Consider the following 19,206-nt stretch of genomic DNA (forward strand, 5'->3'; position numbering starts at 1 on the left):
CTTTGAAGCCACCTATGCGGTGCAAAGCACACGGAACAGCATGTGCAATGCGCACACCATGCGGAGCTGTTTAACTATTGGGAGAAACAAGCAAAGGCATGAAAGCTGGGCTACGAATGAGGAAAGGTGAAACGCAAAGGCCGACGCGACTGGAACACGCGGCGTTAGATTGACATTTGTGGAGGCCTTGGAACGTCACGCAATGGATTACAAGGCTTCAGGGATTTTCATCACACTGAGCTATCACGTTCGAAGCGCTGAAAAGGCTTCCAACAAGGCAGGTCCAAAGATCTAAGAAACTGTAAGTTGAACTCTGGGCTTGTGATTGCGTTAGTTTTCAACAATTTTCAGGACGATTTCTAACCAATCGAAGGCATATAGCAACGCGATGTGACTTGGCGGCGTTTTCACCCCTTGACAGGAGATGAAGCGATTGGCTCTGCTTGATCAGTACCTTGCGCCAATCAGCCGTTCCCGCGACCTAGTCACCACTCCTGGGCGAACGGAATACTTACCAGCGCTACACTTTCTCCGACCTCTCTGATCAAATTCTTACAAACATTGATTTAATATTGTTTGAAAGACTTTCTACAAGACTATTGACTTAGCGGTGTGGTGTTCTGATGATCCGGTGGCGTTCGCACCCTTGCTCCACAACCGAGATTGGAGGTACTTTTGCTATGGCGATGCAATGATCACGGAATTCGCAATTGCAATGGAAATGAATATCAACACAACTTTTTCTGGACTGCATCTCGGATCTGAGGACCACTCGTTTACCAAATTGGCAGACCCAGAATGGTTTTGATCATATGTACAACAATTGTCATATCGCGAATGCCATACCTAGGTACGTGGAGTATCATCAATGTTCCAGAGTGCACTGGGAGAGTGATCCACCAATCACATATTCCGGTTAAGCGCCCAGTACCGGTAGTGACGTTTTGTGCTTCCCCTCACTTGTTCTTTGAATGCAATACAGGCGACAATCATGTAACCCTTATCAAAACTGTTTTTCATGCGAGTTCATCTCCTTCTTGTTTTTGCCACAATTGCATTATCCGCAATCACATTAGATATGAACACATGGCCCTGGGCATCACAGGGCCCATGCAGTGTGATATCGACCGCTGTACTTCGCTTATCCCAAAACTAAGACATTCTCATCGGTGTCCCTACATTGGACCGACTTTCAGACCGCATGAGCTGCCACATGGCAGCTCTGTTAGCCGATAGTTACATGACGATGATAATTTCCGAACTTATTCCCTGTGTAGTTTGACTTTTTGTCACTCTACACGTACGTATGAGATGTACGATGGGAGTATCAAAACATGCAACGTACAGTTCGAAACTCTGCAGCCTCAGCCTTACCTGCCTCTTTGCTGTAGACACTAAGTATATGATGTATGCACATGACGACACGTTTTGGCTGCAAGAATCTAAATTCGCATGTCTATACGACAAGTGTCTACCGCAAGAATTGGAATGAAGAGTTTTCGTTCTACAGTCTTTCAGTAATAGCTATACTCTTGGGATGCAGCGAAGCACTTCTTGGTGGACATCACCATATTTCATCCCAGTGTTCCAAAGCCTTTGCATGCGTACAAAATTCTTGACTTTGCCATTCTTGGACTATCTTATTTCTAATCAGATGTGAATAGTCTTGCATGTTTGATAGCGTCATGTGTTTAGTAGGCGCCCCGTCCCCAGAACGGATCCGAGATGGCTCCCGCTAGAATCCCGCTGGCCCCGCTACGCACTATTGAAGCAAGAAAATCGCCTCGCGTTGTGCCTAGCGAACCTTTCTTTCTAATCGTACCACTTCAAGCGCTTATGCTTGACGCGGTATTCATTGCCAGCGAGTGCTGATCATTCCATCCTGCCCAGTCTTGATTGGCCCACTTGATAAGGCGGTCCTGTAGGCACATTGCGCCACGGCGCTACCACAGATTTCTGCCCCGTGATTGGTGTAGCTACCACCCTTCCTCCCGAAGCCGCCCAACGCTCCATGTGTTGTCAGGTTACAGCGCTAAGGATATCAATGCTACAGGTCTGATACTAAAGCCAAGTACACCTACATATCCAAATGACTGAGTTGTATGTTCTGGATTCACACGTATTGCCCTCGGCTGTTTTTCGAAGCGCAAATCCACAACCAAATCATCTCTGCTAGATAACGTGCCGCTCGCTTACCAGTAGCCGATAAGCGCCTGGATCTTGGTGTCTCTATTCTTGCTAGAAGGCCCGCATGCAACAGGCGCGACTACCAATGATGAACCTCATCGCCTCATTCAAAACATCACCTTCACTCATGGATTATGTCTTCTCAAATGTTGGTCAGCAGTCAGTCATACGATGACGCGAGCGCAAGAGAATATTCTACCGTTTACTTCTAATGGATCTCATTTTTCATACATGCCAATGGGCGAACATGCACCCAGACCACCGCCTCCAACATTCCAAGCCTCAGACTTCCAAGCCTCAGCCAACAAAAAGTCCTCTTTCGACTTTCTAAGCCGCGTTGAGCAAAAGCTTGCACAATACAATGCATCTGAAAGCATCTTGAAACGTTGGCTGTTCGAAATCCTCAGCGTCGTCACAAGCGCGGCCTGTATGGGTGAGAGTTCTCCAGCTTGTGTCAACACAAATATTTCCAGTACCAACAGAGATCACAGGGGCGATTATTGGAATACTTTGCTATATCGATGACCGGTCCCTTAACAAATGGCCCTCGGGCCTAACCATTATCACGGTTCTTTCTAAAATTGCATCAGCAGCACTAATTCTGCCAATATCCGAGGCTATCGGGCAACTCAAATGGACCTGGTTCAATGGCAAGAAATCTAGAGACGCTTTCGATTTTGAAATCTTCGACAAAGCATCGCGCGGAGCATGGGGTTCATTCATGCTCTTATGCCGCACGAAGGGCAAATCCCTCGCTGCATTGGGAGCTCTCTTAACAGTATTTTTATTGGCAATTGATACATTTTTCCAACAAGTAACTGATCTACCGGAACGCTGGATAGTACAAGGGGAAAGCTCTATTCCCCGCAGCATTCGTTATGAGCCAAGAGTCGATGGCCAGTTCGATAGCACTTGGGATACCACAGAGGTGGCTCAACTGAACCCTGACCTACGGAGAGCAATGTATCCGTTTTTCTACGACAATGGAACCCAACCAACAGTGGTTGGTAATACCACCCAAGCTGAAATACCACTGGTATGTCCTACTAGTAGGTGCGAATGGCCATCCTACGAAACTTTGGCTGTGTGCAGTGCTTGTGAAGATGTGTCACACATGCTCGAGTATGCCTGCCTCAGAATGAAAATGGATTGGATAAGAAACTCTACTGGTCCTGGTACTGACAGTACATGGCCAAATGGTAAGTGAACCCTAATCTGGCCCCCTTAAATACCTTAATTGATCCATCGAACGGTTTCTTTCTGTGCAAGAACATTGGGTTCAGAATTGTGTTCAGTTTCACTGTATTCACTAACATTCGTGTCACAGGGACCGCTTGTGGTTATTTCTTGAACGCTACCAGTAACAACCCTGTTCTCATGTCCGGCTTCCGACTGGAAAATGGCACAATAGGAGAGACGCTTCTTATGCGCACCCTGCCGCTTGCTACGAATCCTGATATGAAGCCACTTTATGGAGGATCTATCAACTTCAAACACATCCAGTATCCCATTCTCGATGCACTGATCGTCAGTTCTCTTAACGGCTCGGTTGATAATGTTTACAACAAGAAGCTTCCTGTTGCCCAAGAATGCGTGTTTTCATTTTGCGTCAAGACACTCCACTCTTCATACGACTCAGGTGGTTACCGGGAGGATCTGGAGAAAACTTTCTTCAATTCGACATCTACAACGTGGCCATGGGATGTTGAATACGCAGACGACATGGGTGGAACTCTGATAGATTTTAAATCGGATATCCACATACTTCCACCGGCTCCAAATGGAACAAGTAACGACTTCGGTATCAAAAATACAACATTCGTAGACTTCGTCTCTGTTCTTGAAGAGATGTTCCCCTCGATGATTACGGTACTCAATGCGACAGCACCGCCATTTATCAAAATCAGAACCAGCTTCACGACACAGGTCATGTATCGTTCAGTTAGCTATAGTCCATGGCTTTCACCTAATAACATCACTCGCCATATACAAAGGATGGCGCAAGCTATGACAAACGTAATGAGGTCGGACGCACATAGTAATAAGCTTATTATAGGTACAGCCTTTGCACGAGAAACGTATATTGCAGTTCACTGGCCGTGGATGACATTTCCTTTACTTATGCTGCTATTAAGCATTGTATTTCTAGTCGCCACAATGTACAAGACTTCGAGGGACAACGAGATTGGTGTATGGAAAACCTCGGCGATGCCAACGCTGATGTACGGCCTACCAAAACATACACAGAATGACATTATGTCGAGTGCTGTATCGAGAGGGATATATCGTAGAGGCTCCAGAAGAGTACGGATCAGGTTGCTTCCAAAACAAGGCTGGAGGGTATCTGGTCAAATGATCGCGAGGCCAGCGCCTCCGCCTGGTTTCTTTTAATGCACATACATGAAAAATATATATAATAGACGATTTACGACGTAATAATCGATCCTCACGTTCCCTAATGATATAACGATATTTTATAAATTCTATAAATAAACTAGGCACTAGTAAATTGACATTATTTTTATTCTTAGTCATGTTCGTACTGAAGCTTCATCGTGGGTAGGTCCTTCACCCAAAATCCTGCATTATCTCGCCTTCCACAAGAAGAAACCTTATCGAAAACCTCTTTCATGCAGCTTTATTTCATCTTCACGTCAACTATATTAACTTTACCTTCATCCATGTAACACATGTATACACAAGTTTCTGAATATCATGCGCAATCTATCACAGTGCCTATGCAATGTGATATTGGCCACACTTTGGTTCAGATCTCCACCTCTCCTAGTACCAAGGTTTTTTATCGGCGTTCCTAAACTTGGCCAGTTTTTGGGTCTTGTGTAGTCCCACACTGCAGCTCTCTTGGCTGGCCCGATTTCACATGGCGACAACGTTTTCGGGAGCCACCTCATACAAAGAATTACAATTCATCTTTGTGTATACACTTGCAAAATTTCTAAAGAGCACACCTAGGAAACCGGTGGGCCTGACCCTATCACCTAACTCTTGCTAGCTCCCACATTCGTGCATTCTGACACCTGTGTACTGTATGTTTTGCGACTCGTGTATCTTCATTTTACAACCAGTCACTTTTCGCTAATCACATAATGAAGAAACAGATATGCCATTGTTAATACCTTCAGCTAGTACGATGTTCTTTCGACGCTTGGGAGTAATCATTGATTGGTTGCAGTAGAGCCTCAACCAAGGCACTTTGGGCTGATCCAAAGGACCAAAATCAACTTATTCTGAAGTAATACAACTTTCCAGGCTACCTTCGCCCTATCCATGCACAGTCCCTACTGTGATTTTGATGGTACCATACGCCTTGGCGCACTCTCCAAGTTCAGCCTCGTACGCCAGGCTGGGCAAGAAATCGCTTCTGTCAAAACTCCGCATGCCCGTCGTACATTGCCAAGGGAAGAAATTCGCCTTGCTTTGTGCTTGGCAACCGCATTTCCTAATCGTGCTACGTCCAGCGCTTATGCTCAACGACGTATGTACACTAGTTACTACCATCCAGCGCTTAACTGTTCACGTAGCCCAATATAGATTGGTCCACGTGAATCGGTGGTTCTGCGGACACATTGCGCCATGGCGCTACCACAAGCTGCTACTCTATGATTGGTGTAACTACTACATACCCGTCCTCCCGAAGCCGCCCAACGCTTTTTAAGCGGATTGCGTGCCTTTGCTAGATAACGTGCCGCTCGCTTATTACAGGCGCGACTACCAATAATAAGCCTTATCGCCTTATTCAGAGTATCACCTTTACTTATAACTAGATCATATCTTCTTAAATCTTAATCACTAGTCGTTTATACGATGACGCGCACGGAAGAGAATATTTTACCCTTTACTTCAAACAATTCTCAGTTTTTATATGTACCAACATGCGAAAGTGTACCTAGACCGCCACCTAAAATATATCAAACTACTCGAGATGAAAAGCGCCAGCTCGACTTTCTAGGCCGCCTTGAACAAAAGCTTGCACAATACAATGCGTCTGAAAGTATTTGGAAGCGTTGGTTATTCGAAATTATTAGCGTAACAACAAGCGCAGTCTGTATAGGTACAACACTCCTCACTTAGTCTAATGTGTGTAAACTACTAAATGTCTTAATAGGCGCGATTATTGGACTACTATATCACGTGAACAATAAATCTCTCAACGTTTGGGCTCCAGCCCTGACCGTAATTACAATTCTCTCAAAAGTGGCATCGGCGGCTCTTATTTTACCTATATCAGAAGCGATTGGACAGCTAAAATGGACTTGGTTTTATGGTAAAAAGTCAAGAGATGCATTTGATTTTGAGATCTTCGATAAAGCATCACGTGGTGTATGGGGCTCTATTATGCTTCTATGTCGTACAAAGGGCAGGTCTCTTGCTGCGTTAGGTGCTCTTTTAACAATCCTTCTATTGGCGATCGACACCTTTTTCCAGCAAGTGACCGATTTGCCAGAGCGATGGAAACTCGAGGGCGAAAGCTTCATCCCACGTATTGCCCAATACAAACCCATTGTCGAATTTCAATTCGATGACGAAAGTGCTGATCCTTTGGCTGTAACCAACAACGAATTAAGGAGGGGGATTGGACCTTTTTTCTACGATCAGAACGGGACCCGTCCGCTTGCAATCGGCGACGCTACATATGCCGAAATACCGCTTGTGTGTCCGACGGGTAGATGCGAATGGCCATCATATGAGACCTTGGCGGTTTGCAGCGCTTGCGAAGATGTCTCACACCTTCTTGAATACGCTTGTCTTACGACAAAGATGGACTGGATCAGGAATGCGAAAGGCCCTAATTTGAATATCTCCACACCTCGAGGTATGCACGCCCATGGAACTGGCTTTTCTATGGTATGGATTATCTGAATGTTATCCTTATTCATTAGGGAGACACTCATGATGAGCCATCTTAGCCCTATTTTTGCGGCTAGTCGCTAACCATTTGTAGACACTGCTTGTGGCTACTTTCTAAACGCAACTAGCGATGATCCGGTCCTCATGTCAGGCTTTCGAGTTTCCAATCTCACCGATCCTGTTCCGGGCGAGACGCTTCTAATGCGCACTTTACCGTTGGTCACCAATATGTTCAGACAGCCTCTCTATGGCAGCGCAACTATCAATTTCGAACACATTCAATATCGCATACTCGATGCGATTATTGTGAGCTCAGTAGACGGCACGGCGGATAGCGTCTACGAAAAAAAGCGACCTGTTGCTCAGGAATGTATGATGACGTGGTGCGTTAAGACCCTGCGCTCCTCATATCAGGATGGGGACTATCGAGAAGAAGTACAAGGCGTTTTCATAAACACTACAAAAGCAGAATTTCCATGGTTGGCAAAAAACGATTTCGAATCAAGATCGACTTACCAGGAGTTCCAAGCGAATATCGTCATACAGCCCCCTTCAGTCACTGGGAACAAGACTACCTTTGGGGTTTCGAATGAAACATTCTTCGATCTCGCCATCATTCTGGATGAAATTTTTCCATCTATGATCACGGTTGCTGAACCAACGGCGCCGAAATTCATCAAAATAATGACTTCTCGCCAAGACAATGCCTTCTGGCGTTCTGTCACTTTCAGCCCTTGGCTTGCACCGAATAATGTTGCTGCTCATCTAGAACGAATGGCTCAGGCTATTACAAACGTAATAAGATCCGATACGGACAGCAACGACCTTATTCCTGGTATCTCCCTAGCGCGAGAAACCTATGTCGTAGTCCAATGGGGCTGGCTCGCATTCCCATTAGCTATGCTCATTCTCAGTATCGTTTTCCTGGTCTCAACAATCAGGAAAACCTCAAGTGGGGGTTACGAAGATCTTGGCACATGGAAGACTTCAGCGATGCCGGCTTTGATGTACAGCCTGCCGAAGGACATACAAGAAGGAGTTGTATCGACAACTCGCCCGAGGGTGATGAGAGGTAAACGCGCAAGCAAGGTTCGGATCAGGCTTTTGCCGAAACAAGGCTGGAGGGTTTCTGGAGAGGTTATTGCGAGGCCACAGCCTCCACCTGGTTTCTTTTAATGTACATATTTACATGATAGACGATTTACGATGTAATGATTAATGTTCACACACTCTGAACAAGACAAAGAGACTTTTCAGATCCTATAACTGAACTAGAGGCAGGCAATTGTCATCAAAACCCGAGATGTAGATCAGCCTCGTAATGAGAGACAACAAGGCTCTTTCATTTCAGCATGGCCAACGTTCAGCATCAGTCCGCGTGATTTAGTTTGGCCAATTGTCATTATGTCCAGCGCTGAGGTATCCCCCAGTCCAAGGATACTGCCGCGTTACCGCTCATTCCTTAACATGGACGTCATCTTATTCGGTAGTAAGACAAGACATCGTGCTCCGAAGATCAAAAGGCGACCCATAATCGAAGGAGATAGTAGTTGAAAAGCAACCGCTGAGGCAAGATTGATTGAAGCATGTTGTTATCCACTACCCGGTGATGCGCTACGACACCACAATGCTCTTGCCAAGACGCGCTTCTCACTCCACCTCTGGACACAGAATTTGGATCAAGATTCTGAATCGTGAGCAGCTGTCTCAGATTTCGACTTTGATACCGTTGGCACACGCGTGCGCACGCTGCACCTGTTGTTTTGATTGCACCCGACGAAGTTGTTGCAGCTTCAGGTGCGCGACGGTGGCTGGTGGTGGCTGACGAGCGACGGCCGTCGATTGGTGTCGCTCGCCCCACCGGCCAGCGACGGCTGTCAATTGGTGCTACCAGGCAGCCACAACACCAGCCACGACAGCTAGCCATGATTGGTAGGTGGGGCGAGCGACACCAATCGACGACCGTCGCTCGCCAGCCACAGCTAACCACTATGAGTATGTGGGGGGCGCGACACCAATCGGCAGTCGCCAAGCCACCAGCCACAGTTTCGCATCTCGACAAGTGTGCCTTCTCCAGATGCGAAAGCGCACTCCGATCTCGCAGAAGCACTGCACCAGCTGGTTCACGATACTGATCCACAGCAAACCTCGCCTGAAGCCGACTGAATCATGCATGGGCTATGTCACACCCTCCCACACTTCAACGAGAGAAAACCCCTCGCTCGACCTTGCATACCGATTGAGAAGGGACCGCACAATATCCAATACGTCGCTAAGTAACCTCTTGCAATAGCTATTCGAAGCAGCAGCCTACCTTTTCAGTGCGCTCTGCATGGGCAACGTGATTGGGATCTATACTTGGATACACCAAACCGCCATGGTCCAAACCCAGACGCTTCTCTCACGAGCGAGTATGTTTGAATAGGTTGCTTCGGCGGCCCTCATAATTCCTACCTCAGAAACGTTAGGCCAATTGAATGACACCGGCTCGATAACTCGCAAGCCATGTGTGACTTTGAGATTTTTGACAAAGTATCGCGGCAGCGTGGGATGCTCCGTTGCTCCTGTATGGCACCAAAGGCCGCTTTTGGTCACATTAGGAGTCATTTTAAAAAATCCTGCTTGTGACGAATGCTTTCTTCCAGCAATTAGTCGGACTTCCGGACAAGTGGAGATTTCATGGGACATCCGGAGTTGATGTTAACTGTTCAAGGCTACCTTTGCCGGATGTAGGCAGCCCCATTTGGCAATGGAAGCCGTCCAAATGTTTCATGCCCCAAGAGTATCTTCACTTTGCTGGAATACGAGAATTTTGCTGTTTGCAGCTCAGGCGATGATGTCAGTGACCTAATCCACATCACCTTTGCTTGTCTTGATACTACAATCGATTGAGCACCCAGGGAAGGACCGCTTGATGAAGAGTCTTATCCAAAGGAACGGGAGTGAAGTCATTTTTGAACATCACATTACCGCAGCGTATACTTATCTCGGGCTATGTGCCCAACATAAGGAGCAACAAAAATGATGAAGTTTTGCTGTCTAGAGCCTTTTCCCTCCCTCCTAGCTTTCTTAACCAGAATTCATTACCACGGCGTCGGTTCAGTAGCCTTCAAAAACATACGCAACCCTATCGATACCCTAATTGCCTCCGTCCCGGATGGCCGGGAAAGCATTTATCAGAACAAGACACCTGTTAGTGCACGAATGCTTGCTCTCATGCTGCGTCAAGACCATCAAATCATCGTACGATGTAGGCGAATACCACCAAACGATCTTGTCATCCTTCTAACACAGCATCAATGGGCCAAATCTGTGGATATCCTGGAATATTCTTAAAGATCAAGGCGATGCAACCTGGATTGAATACAAAGAAACCGTTACTATCACACTCCCAGTAATCGCTCCGACCCAGAGCAACCCCTCGATCAAATACGGCGGCAGCAATGTCACAGCATAAGCCTTTATAACCATTTTTAGGGACTTCTTTCCCTCACTTTACATTATCAAAAAAAATCTCCGTAGTCCTTAGACTCCGAAAAAGTCTTCTACTTTGATATCAGCCCCTTACAACGCGACCTCCTATACAGCCTGTGGCTCGCACCGAATAACATCACACAGCACGTCGAGCGCCTCGAGACTGCAATGACAGACCGCGTCAGGTCAATCAACAGCCGTCAGATGCTGCTAGGCCAAGCCTCATATACGGAACAAGACATCCTTGTGCAATGGGAGCGGCCCACTTTTTCTCTCCTCTTGCTCGTTCTCAAACTCGTCTTCTTGGTCGCTATGTACTATGATGAGAACTGCAAAGGATACTCAAACAGGGATATGGAAGACATCAGCTATGCCGGCGCTGATGTACAGTTTGCCGAAGGAGGCTCAGAGGGGACGGAGTCCGCCCACTGTGTGGGGTGGGGTGGACCAGAGCTGTAGAAATGTGAGGATTAGGTTGATGCCGGGAGGGGGTTGGAGAGTGTCTGGTGCGAGTTATGATAATGCCGCTGTGCAGGTTCCAAGGCCTGCGGTGGGCACACCTCATGGGTGGATATGATACGAAATGACTTCACTGATCGAGGTCTTTCTCTTCAGTAATGTAAACTAAATACCTTTTATATATAGTCTCTTCCAACTTGGAACCACTTTCTCGCATAAATGTTCTTCTGCACATCTGCAGTTAAGTTCAAAGACCACTGATCAAGCAAGACGCCTGCATGAAAGGAAACGTCGAATAAACTAAATATGAATGACTAGTGAATAACATAGCTTACCAAATATCCGGTACCCAGTCCCTTAATCCATACAACAAATCCAACAAGCGCCGTGGGGTATAATGCATAGCACTCGCTGTACAATCCCCCTTTTCCCTATCCCCCTTCCCGATTATACACATACAAAGCCCGTAAATCCACATTTCCAAACTCCTATATCCCAAAAGCCCATTACAGTAGCCTGCCAGCAGGTCTATCTCATACAATGCTCCTCCTCAAACTGCCAGCACTTCCCTCCTACTCTTCCCACCCTCACACCAATCTTCCAATAAGCAAACTCCCATCACTCTCCGTAGCCCTAAGTTCATGATTCCGATACAACGCATGCACCGGTCTCGTCAATTCGACATGACCCTGGCTATCATAGCTGGGATGTCTCGAATACGAGGCCTCGCTCGCTTCTGGCGGATACAAATGAATCGACGGCGTCTCTCTTGCCCTTTGGCTCGATGACGATATCTCTCTCTCCATTCGGTTCGATTTCGACGAAAAAAATGATCCGAATCTCGGCCTCGAAGTTCTCGTCTGGCTATCCCGCGTACTAACCGATGGCGTACGCAATCTTTCTAGCATATTCGATTCCATAGCTTCCTCCCGCGACATGGATCGCGAGCGCTTATTCGCAACACGACCAGTTTGTGACACGGAGCGGCGTGGCGCAGTAGTATCTACTGTGGAATTAAATTTCTGTGCGATGATGTCGTCAAGCATGGATTTGAAATCGTCCAGGAAAATGGTGTCCGAGGCGCACTTGAAAACGAGGGCGAAGCGCCAGTAGGGATTTATGCCGCTGCTTGCTGATAGTTTCGCTGCGCTGATGGCAGCGTCGGTGAGGACGAAGATGATGGAGAGGATCATGCAGGCTAGCATTACGCTGAAGCGGCGGTTGATTCTGATCAGCGTCCACAAGCTAAACGTATATGTCTTTTTAATGGCGTTGATCAATTTCCAGGTTGTAAAGATCCACCAGGGGTCGCGGACAAGGGCTTCCCAAGGCCGTGTGCGGAGGTTGACCCTGGATCCTATGGCGAGTTGGTTAAAGTAGGCAAAGTTGGACCAAGCTTCAACGATCCAGAAGGGCTGCACGCAGAGGAGCGAGATGATGAAGAAGCGAGAGCCCCAAAGGGGCAGAAAAGGCCGGATTTTGAGCCAGGCGACGACATTGTGCAGGAAATAGGAGATGAAGAGGAGCGTGGCGGTTGACGATAAGTACCATCCGTAGTGCGGGTCCTCGAAGAAGATAAAGGTCCCGTGCCAGATTGCGAGGAGAAGCTTTGGATATCAGAACGTGATTGGGACTATAGGCAGGGTTTGGTCTCACCTCGAGTAGAATGAGTTTATGGAGCAAGATTCCAGATCGGTAGTTACAGAGGACAATTAATATGAGAATTATGAAGCTGCCCACGTTATATCCCTGTGCCCATGCTTCTAGGAATCCTCCTTCAAGAGTCATACTGGCTCGCGTGGGTGGTGAAGTGCGGGTCGTAGCTGGCTCAGGCCACCGCTTGCTCATAGCCAGAACTTCGCCATCGATGTTGCTGAGCGGTGCCATGACTGAAATCACCGTTGAATATTAATATGAGCTGTGCCCAGCACTAGAGCCATGTACGGTGGTGCGGGTGCTACACGATTGCTTTCCAGCGTCGCCGTGCTGACGTTCTCGGGTGAGGAGCACACAAAAGATTGAATTAACAGCTGACAGGTAAAGTAAACCGGGGATCAATTTTCTTTGCATACGGTGAATGTGCTGCAATGTGGGGACATCCTGGAGTAAATGCCACACTCAACAATAGGCCAGGCTGTAGTGTGGCGGTCGAAGAGCGGTCTGGCAACGGACAGAGCGAGGCTGTCGAGAGTGCTGACTGCAGCGGGCATCTGAGTGGACGCATGCGATAGTTTTGCCATTGCAATGGGCAAGCCTCCTTGTAAGGCCTGACCAAATTATTATTGCGGAAACGCCGTTTCCGTCCAGCTTACCCGCCGCATGCGCATGCCAGCAAATGAGCTGCGGCGTATGCGATGCGTTGTCGATCGGGTGTGATGTCAGTCGTGGCTGAGGCGTGGTACGTACAGATGGCCGGAAATAGTTTGACACGACAGCCGAAAGCCCTCTTTTGACTCATTAATATGTATGTTGGCGAATTTTCTTTCAAGCCTCACTTGCTAACCTGCCTTCCACGGCCAGTTGATTTTACAAGAACACTTCGTGAGCAGTCACTATCTTGGGCGGAACGTCATCGGTGTAAGCATGTTCTTGACGCAATAATATAGGTAAACGAGGTGAAGGCCCTATGCCGTGTCCGGCTATGAGGTAAGCCATGGCGCATGATAAACAGTCAAGCCGTCGGGTCAAAGATGGAACCGGGTAACGCAAAGGGCAATCCCTAGACATTTCAATACATCATGTCAGAATTCGGAGCATCGGATGCGTATACAGTATATACAGCCTGTGTACCGCTATTGGCTTTCAAGGACCCTCTTGGCACCGTCACTGATGCGTTTAACCTCAACATGGCCCTTCTTAACCACGTCTTCCATTAACTTCTTGGCCTTTTGGAGATCATCCGGGAGCACTTCGCGGTTGACGTCGTACTTTCGGAGCTTTTTGTTGTGTTCCTGTCGGGCCTGTTGTATGAGCTTGTCGGCACGCTCGGCAGCCTTGACAGCCGACTCAACCGCTGCACGACGTGATTCTCCAGTCGGCGGCGGCAGAGGGACCTGGATAGTCAGAGGGTTGGAGGGTTCGGGGGCGAGAGGTGTAAGAGAGTGCGGTGACGCGGCAATGGCGGTGGTTATGGGCTTGATATGCTGGTAAATGTTAGCCTGGACATGCTACAGTCACATACCACGGATTTTGTCGGAACATACCCCTTCCTCTCCGCAGATTACATTCAGTACTCTTCCTCTTGGAACGACTTGGGCAATATCTCCCAACCTGACAGTCTCTTTGCCATGTCCAGCCGTGCCCAATTGCACCTTCAAGCTCTCTATGATATCCGGGTTGAGCTTTCCTCCGCTGCGTAGCTGACTCAGCTCATGCGTGAGCTTCTCAATTGCCTTGAGTATCTGCGACTCCAGCCCAGAGACGTCGTAGGCTTCATCGGTGGGTGTTGGCGGAGCACCTCTGTTCACTGGTGGGTTCGAGTCGGTTCGGGCGTGCGACCTATTCGCTTTACCCGCCTTTTTTTGCAGCTGCGGATTTGAGGAAAACCCACGGACGGCGTGCGAAGAGCATTGTGGTGTTGTGAAGCGGAGAGCAGGCCTGGGTGGTGTGAGCGGAGCGGACCTTTCATGTTTGCGCCAAGCAACATTGGAGCTTACAGAATACGGCCTGGCGCCTCAATGAGCCTCAGTGATGTGCGAGGGGCGCCATGTAAGCTATACCGGAGGACTACGCGTGAAATGGTAAGTTGTGACATGGTGATGCGGTTTTGACAGTGGTGGGATGGTTGCTACTACAGATGTCTGGGAAAGCACAGACAATTAGCATGCAGCGGGAACAACGTCATCGCGCCGAAGCAATACCTCACGAGATCAACCATATCCTCATGGAAAGTACTGGCAATATCACATCAAGAGAATCATTGCTCACATAGTAATATGGCCATGCCATTTCTATTGCCCCATCAGCCCCCCTAGCCTCCACCTTCTGCTGCAACCGTCAACAGCTCTAACAGTGTGTGCCTCTTTTCCTTTTCACTCCGAATCATGCACGTTGCTGTAGCCATGAATACTTGGTACAGCGTACTTTTCCTCAGCCTCAACACTCTCTCATTTTTCATATTCTCCTCCAATTGCCCCTCACCAGAACTCAAGCCGAGCATCGAGGGGGCGTATGCATCGACCAAACGCAAAATCGCATCGTCGAAAAACTCTAGTGTGCCATTCTTCTTGGCTGCAATGGAGCACGTATATTTCCCCAAACATGGTTCACCCTGTTCATGTTTCTTGTCGTCAACGATTGGAAGTCTGGCAACGAGCTTCAAGTGATTGAAGCGTAGAAACAGGCCACAAGCCCGCGATTCACTGACTGAAGCCGTTCCTTTCCAGTAAAAATCAATGTCCATGTAGTGGAAGTGATAGTATCGAGTATGGCGAGATAGAGGACTCATCCATCGCAAGTGAACGACTTCTTCGGCTACCGCGGGTTTCTCGAATTCGACACCCTTGACTTCCAACACATCGGGATCCGTACCCTTACCTGCCTTTCGGTTCGCTCTGACAGTTTGTACATATTTCTTTCCCGTTTCTCCCCAAAGTCTCCATCCTCTGACTTTATAGCCCTTGAGCTTGTGTTCATCGGCCTTGAGTGCCTTCTTGTCACCTCCATTATGGCGCCACGAGACTACGCCGCGCGGGTCAATCACACCTGGTTGGCTGATTGCCGGTCCTAATTGTAACTTGTAATCTCTCCAGAAACAACCGTCATGTATAAGAACAGCAGGCTTCGCCGTGTACTTGCTATTGCCCGTATACAGGACTCGAGGTGGTACATGGAACGACAGGTATGGTTGATGCATAAAGAAAGCATTGTCATCCGGCTCGACAGGGGGCAATCCGGATTTTTTGCGCTCCTGTTTCTTCAAACGCCTCGCTTTTTGTTCTTTTTGATTTGGGCCACACCATCTCTCTTTTCCTGGGTCTATCACTGGCGAAATACACTTGTGACATTCGTGCTTGGCGTATACATGGAAAGTTGATCGTGGGTTGGTGGCATTCTCGGACTGCAGAGTCGTCTCTGTACGAACGCGATTTACTTCAATCTCATCAAGTGGAGATACTGGCGTGACGTCTGTCATAGGAATCTATAATATGTCAGAAATCCAAATAATAGAAACAGGTTTACTGATGTTTGTCTACCTTCTGCTTTTCCATGTTTGTATTTGATTTCTGCCAAATCAGTGGATATCTCACCACGCAGTGTTATGTATCAGTTTCAGCAGAACAGGAAACCGAGTACATGTTTTGATATCCGTGTTGCTTGTATATCTCATAGTTGATTGCGCCAAGCTTTGTTGTGGAGGCTGAGCTGCTCGCATTGCTCGTATCGAGACATTGATACTCGTCGTCCAATCAACACAACGAATGTCTAAAGACCCCAAGTGCAACGTGACAAATCTATTGGAGGTGGTATCATGTGGACGCATGCGAAGGAATTAGGAAGTCGTTTTCGAGTAGTTCACAAGGCAGACTTCGAAACCCCCTAAAGTCATTACCAGCCTTACTGCCTGAATCTGAGACATTGTTTTATCAAGATCCAATCAACAGGTCATCTTCCTAACGAAAAGATTAGTGTATCTGTGGGCTTCCCCCGATTGTCATGATTGCTTTGAACAGTTGCATAGTTAGAAGTTGAGGGCTGATAGAAGTAAGGTCTGGTACTCCTGTTTATAGTTTGACGTGGTGTGGGCCCACATCATTTGTCGACGGGACTAACAAGTTCACATTAGCAGCAAGTAAAGAGCGGATGACAGATAGCTTAAATGTAAACTAGTGTATTAGATGTAAATAAGTGTGAGGCTCAATCGCCCGCGGAGGAGCCTCGGCTGAACCCCGCTATCGATAACGACGACGCGCTAATCTTTGAACTTACCTTCATGACGTGAGAGATGCAATGTTTAGGGTTATTTTGCATTCCGATCCATTCCTTCGCCACGACACGGTTCATTGCTGAAGCTCCCTGTATGCCCGTATCCAAGTTGTCCAGACGATATATTTGTGCCGGCTCCCTGCGCACAAAACGAAGACCACATGTCTTCGCACCGGTTCGAGCCGTCGCGGGCGGCAATGTGAGGTGGCATGGGCAAGCGGCAACGCAGGACAAGGAGCCCAACGAGGGAGGCAATGACATTGAGGATCTAAAAGAGGCGGACTCAATCAGAAAAACTGGAGAAGAGAAGGAAGAGGGGGCTCTGACCCGGCGACTGCGAGACATGAGCGAAGAAGCCTTGATGTCCGGCGGACATGGCGCAATCAAAGCTGTTGAAGAAGCTGGATTCAGTCCGGATCTAAAAGCACAGCTAGAACAACGCATTACCGCTGCCAACCTCAGATCATCTGAGGCAGAGCTTCCCGCCTCTGCCTCCCGTCACACACGCGACCTTGCTACCGCCGACCCATGGAGTGGCACTGAATCCATCCACGATGCCAGCTTGCGCATGCTGAATGATGCCCACAAGCCCATGCGACTGGGCCGCCCACCAAAGATACCTGGCGTACAACCACCACAGTCGATCGATACCGGTCACAAGCGTGGTAAGGGGGGCAGTGGGTTGCGGCTAGCGAATGCTCGCGACAGGAGCTTGGTGTATACGACACTGGTGGAAAACGGAGACATCGACGCTGCAGAACGTGAGAAGCGGCTGCAAGAACTCAAGGATCGATTCGAACCCGGTGCACGCGCCATTGTCCCTGGAACGATACAAGGTCTCGCCTCGCTTGCGAATAAGAGAATTGAAGATGCAATCGCCCGTGGACAGTTCAAGAATATTCCTCGCGGGAAAACTGCCAATGTCGAACGAGACTACAATGCATCCAGCCCGTTCATTGATACAACCGAGTACTTCATGAATAAGATTATCCAAAGACAGGAAATAGTGCCGCCATGGATTGAGAAACAACAGGAACTTACGTCAGCAATAAGAAAATTCAGAACTCGTTTACGTGCAGACTGGAAGCGACATGCGGCGCGTATGATAGCTAGTAAAGGTGGCACACTGGTGGAGCAGGTGAAGAGAGCTGAGGCATATGCCAAAGCTGAGCTGATTTCGAATCCATTGAGGAAGAAGCAGGAAACCTTTACTGCCACCAATGACGATGGCCACATGTCTCAAATTTCGTTGTCAGGAGAACTTAGAGTATCTCCACCAGCTGAAGATCCCAATTTTGAACCAGTCATTGTGGAAAGGGTGGTAGCTGAGAAGGTCACCCTTGACGCTTCTCCGGAAGCTGTAACCCAGAACCCGTCTGTTGTTTCTGTGGAAGATGTCTCAGAGGAAACAATGGAAGTGCCGGTCCAAACTCCAGAGGCAACAGTGGCTCCAGCGTCGCATCCTTTCCGTGACCCAGACTGGGAGCGTATTGAAGGTAGCTACCTAGCTGTAGCAATCAAGGACCTCAACGACAAAGCGCGTAGTTACAACCTGCAAGCACCCGAGCTAGCCAAAAGACCTTACTTCAACCTCCAACGCGAGCTGAACTCATGCTTTGCCGACGTTGCGCCTCAGCTTCCTGCAGCCATCATCGAACGGACGCGGAGACCGCCGAAGAAGATAGACACTGGGTACACTTCTGGTCAGAAGAGTGTTCTCGATAACATCATTGGCGGTCCTGTCCGCGTGCGAGATGAGCGTCGAGAGAAGCAGTATGGCTTCAAGCAGTTTTGGAAAGACCTCTGGGCCGATAAGTCAAGCAATCCGTACTAAGCCACACATGACACCTGAGCTGATCGGCCCTCCACGGCATGCTCCACTGATTCGTCCATATTTCAAATATCACTTCCCTTCGCGGTACCGAGGAGATTGATCGGCAGCCTCTTCGCCTACCCTGGCATACAGGGCGCAGCAAAGCCCACAAGTCAGCAACATATCCCGGATTTGCTTTTTCTTCTCCATGCGCTCATCACAACATGTGCATATGTTCGAAATAGGAAATTGACAACCTTATGAAGGATTCCCACTTCATTTTATCCGGAATGGGATTCTGTCCTGCAGGTGCGTTACCAGGCCCTCGGGTCGATAATGCGCGAGTGAGGCGGTGGGGATTGATCGACAAGAGACCACGGCCATTGGACATGATGAGCAAGCAGGGGTCAGCACAACACCCGGGGGCGACTTTTGCGAGTCGTTTACACTAGGTGTACAAATTCCGGCAAGTGTAGCCG

The 19,206-nt window shown here is 48.3% G+C and overlaps 6 protein-coding genes across 6 annotated transcripts; 3 read left to right on the top strand and 3 right to left on the bottom strand.

Moving 5' to 3' along the window:
* The first annotated feature begins 2,285 nt into the window (after positions 1–2,285).
* PSV08DRAFT_412250 (uncharacterized protein) lies at positions 2,286–4,623 on the top strand. Its single transcript, XM_014225407.2, has 3 exons — positions 2,286–2,620; positions 2,679–3,386; positions 3,515–4,623. The coding sequence occupies exons 1-3, from the start codon at positions 2,359–2,361 to the stop codon at positions 4,576–4,578; spliced, it is 2,034 nt and encodes a 677-aa protein (XP_014080882.1). The 5' UTR covers positions 2,286–2,358; the 3' UTR covers positions 4,579–4,623.
* Positions 4,624–5,996: 1,373 nt separating this feature from the next.
* On the top strand, positions 5,997–8,318 carry PSV08DRAFT_405027 (uncharacterized protein). The gene is made up of 3 exons (XM_014225408.1): positions 5,997–6,259; positions 6,314–7,021; positions 7,151–8,318. Exons 1-3 carry the CDS (start codon positions 6,013–6,015, stop codon positions 8,230–8,232), a joined length of 2,037 nt encoding a protein of 678 aa, XP_014080883.1. The 5' UTR covers positions 5,997–6,012; the 3' UTR covers positions 8,233–8,318.
* A 3,258-nt stretch (positions 8,319–11,576) lies between these two features.
* Positions 11,577–12,876, bottom strand: PSV08DRAFT_230243 (uncharacterized protein; the record flags this gene model as incomplete). The annotated part of the gene is made up of 2 exons (XM_014225410.1): positions 11,577–12,596; positions 12,646–12,876. The coding sequence occupies 2 exons, from the start codon at positions 12,874–12,876 to the stop codon at positions 11,577–11,579; spliced, it is 1,251 nt and encodes a 416-aa protein (XP_014080885.1).
* A 581-nt stretch (positions 12,877–13,457) lies between these two features.
* Positions 13,458–14,769, bottom strand: PSV08DRAFT_15939 (ribosome recycling factor domain-containing protein). Its single transcript, XM_014225411.2, has 3 exons — positions 14,646–14,769; positions 14,193–14,586; positions 13,458–14,132 (listed from the first exon to the last, which is right to left on the bottom strand). The coding sequence occupies exons 1-3, from the start codon at positions 14,741–14,743 to the stop codon at positions 13,782–13,784; spliced, it is 843 nt and encodes a 280-aa protein (XP_014080886.1). The 5' UTR covers positions 14,744–14,769; the 3' UTR covers positions 13,458–13,781.
* A 190-nt stretch (positions 14,770–14,959) lies between these two features.
* PSV08DRAFT_188688 (uncharacterized protein) lies at positions 14,960–16,129 on the bottom strand (the record flags this gene model as incomplete). Its single annotated transcript, XM_014225412.1, has 1 exon — positions 14,960–16,129. A coding segment is annotated over one exon (1,170 nt), but the record flags the coding sequence as incomplete, so codon positions are not given.
* Positions 16,130–16,136: 7 nt separating this feature from the next.
* On the top strand, positions 16,137–19,042 carry PSV08DRAFT_209523 (uncharacterized protein; the record flags this gene model as incomplete). Its single annotated transcript, XM_014225413.2, has 2 exons — positions 16,137–16,164; positions 16,947–19,042. The coding sequence occupies 2 exons, from the start codon at positions 16,137–16,139 to the stop codon at positions 18,746–18,748; spliced, it is 1,830 nt and encodes a 609-aa protein (XP_014080888.1). The 3' UTR covers positions 18,749–19,042.
* Between the last annotated feature and the right edge of the window lie 164 nt (positions 19,043–19,206).

The sequence above is a fragment of the Bipolaris maydis genome (genome assembly GCF_028858645.1).
Source record: "Bipolaris maydis strain C4 unplaced genomic scaffold PSV08scaffold_15, whole genome shotgun sequence".
Lineage (NCBI taxonomy): Eukaryota > Fungi > Ascomycota > Dothideomycetes > Pleosporales > Pleosporaceae > Bipolaris > Bipolaris maydis.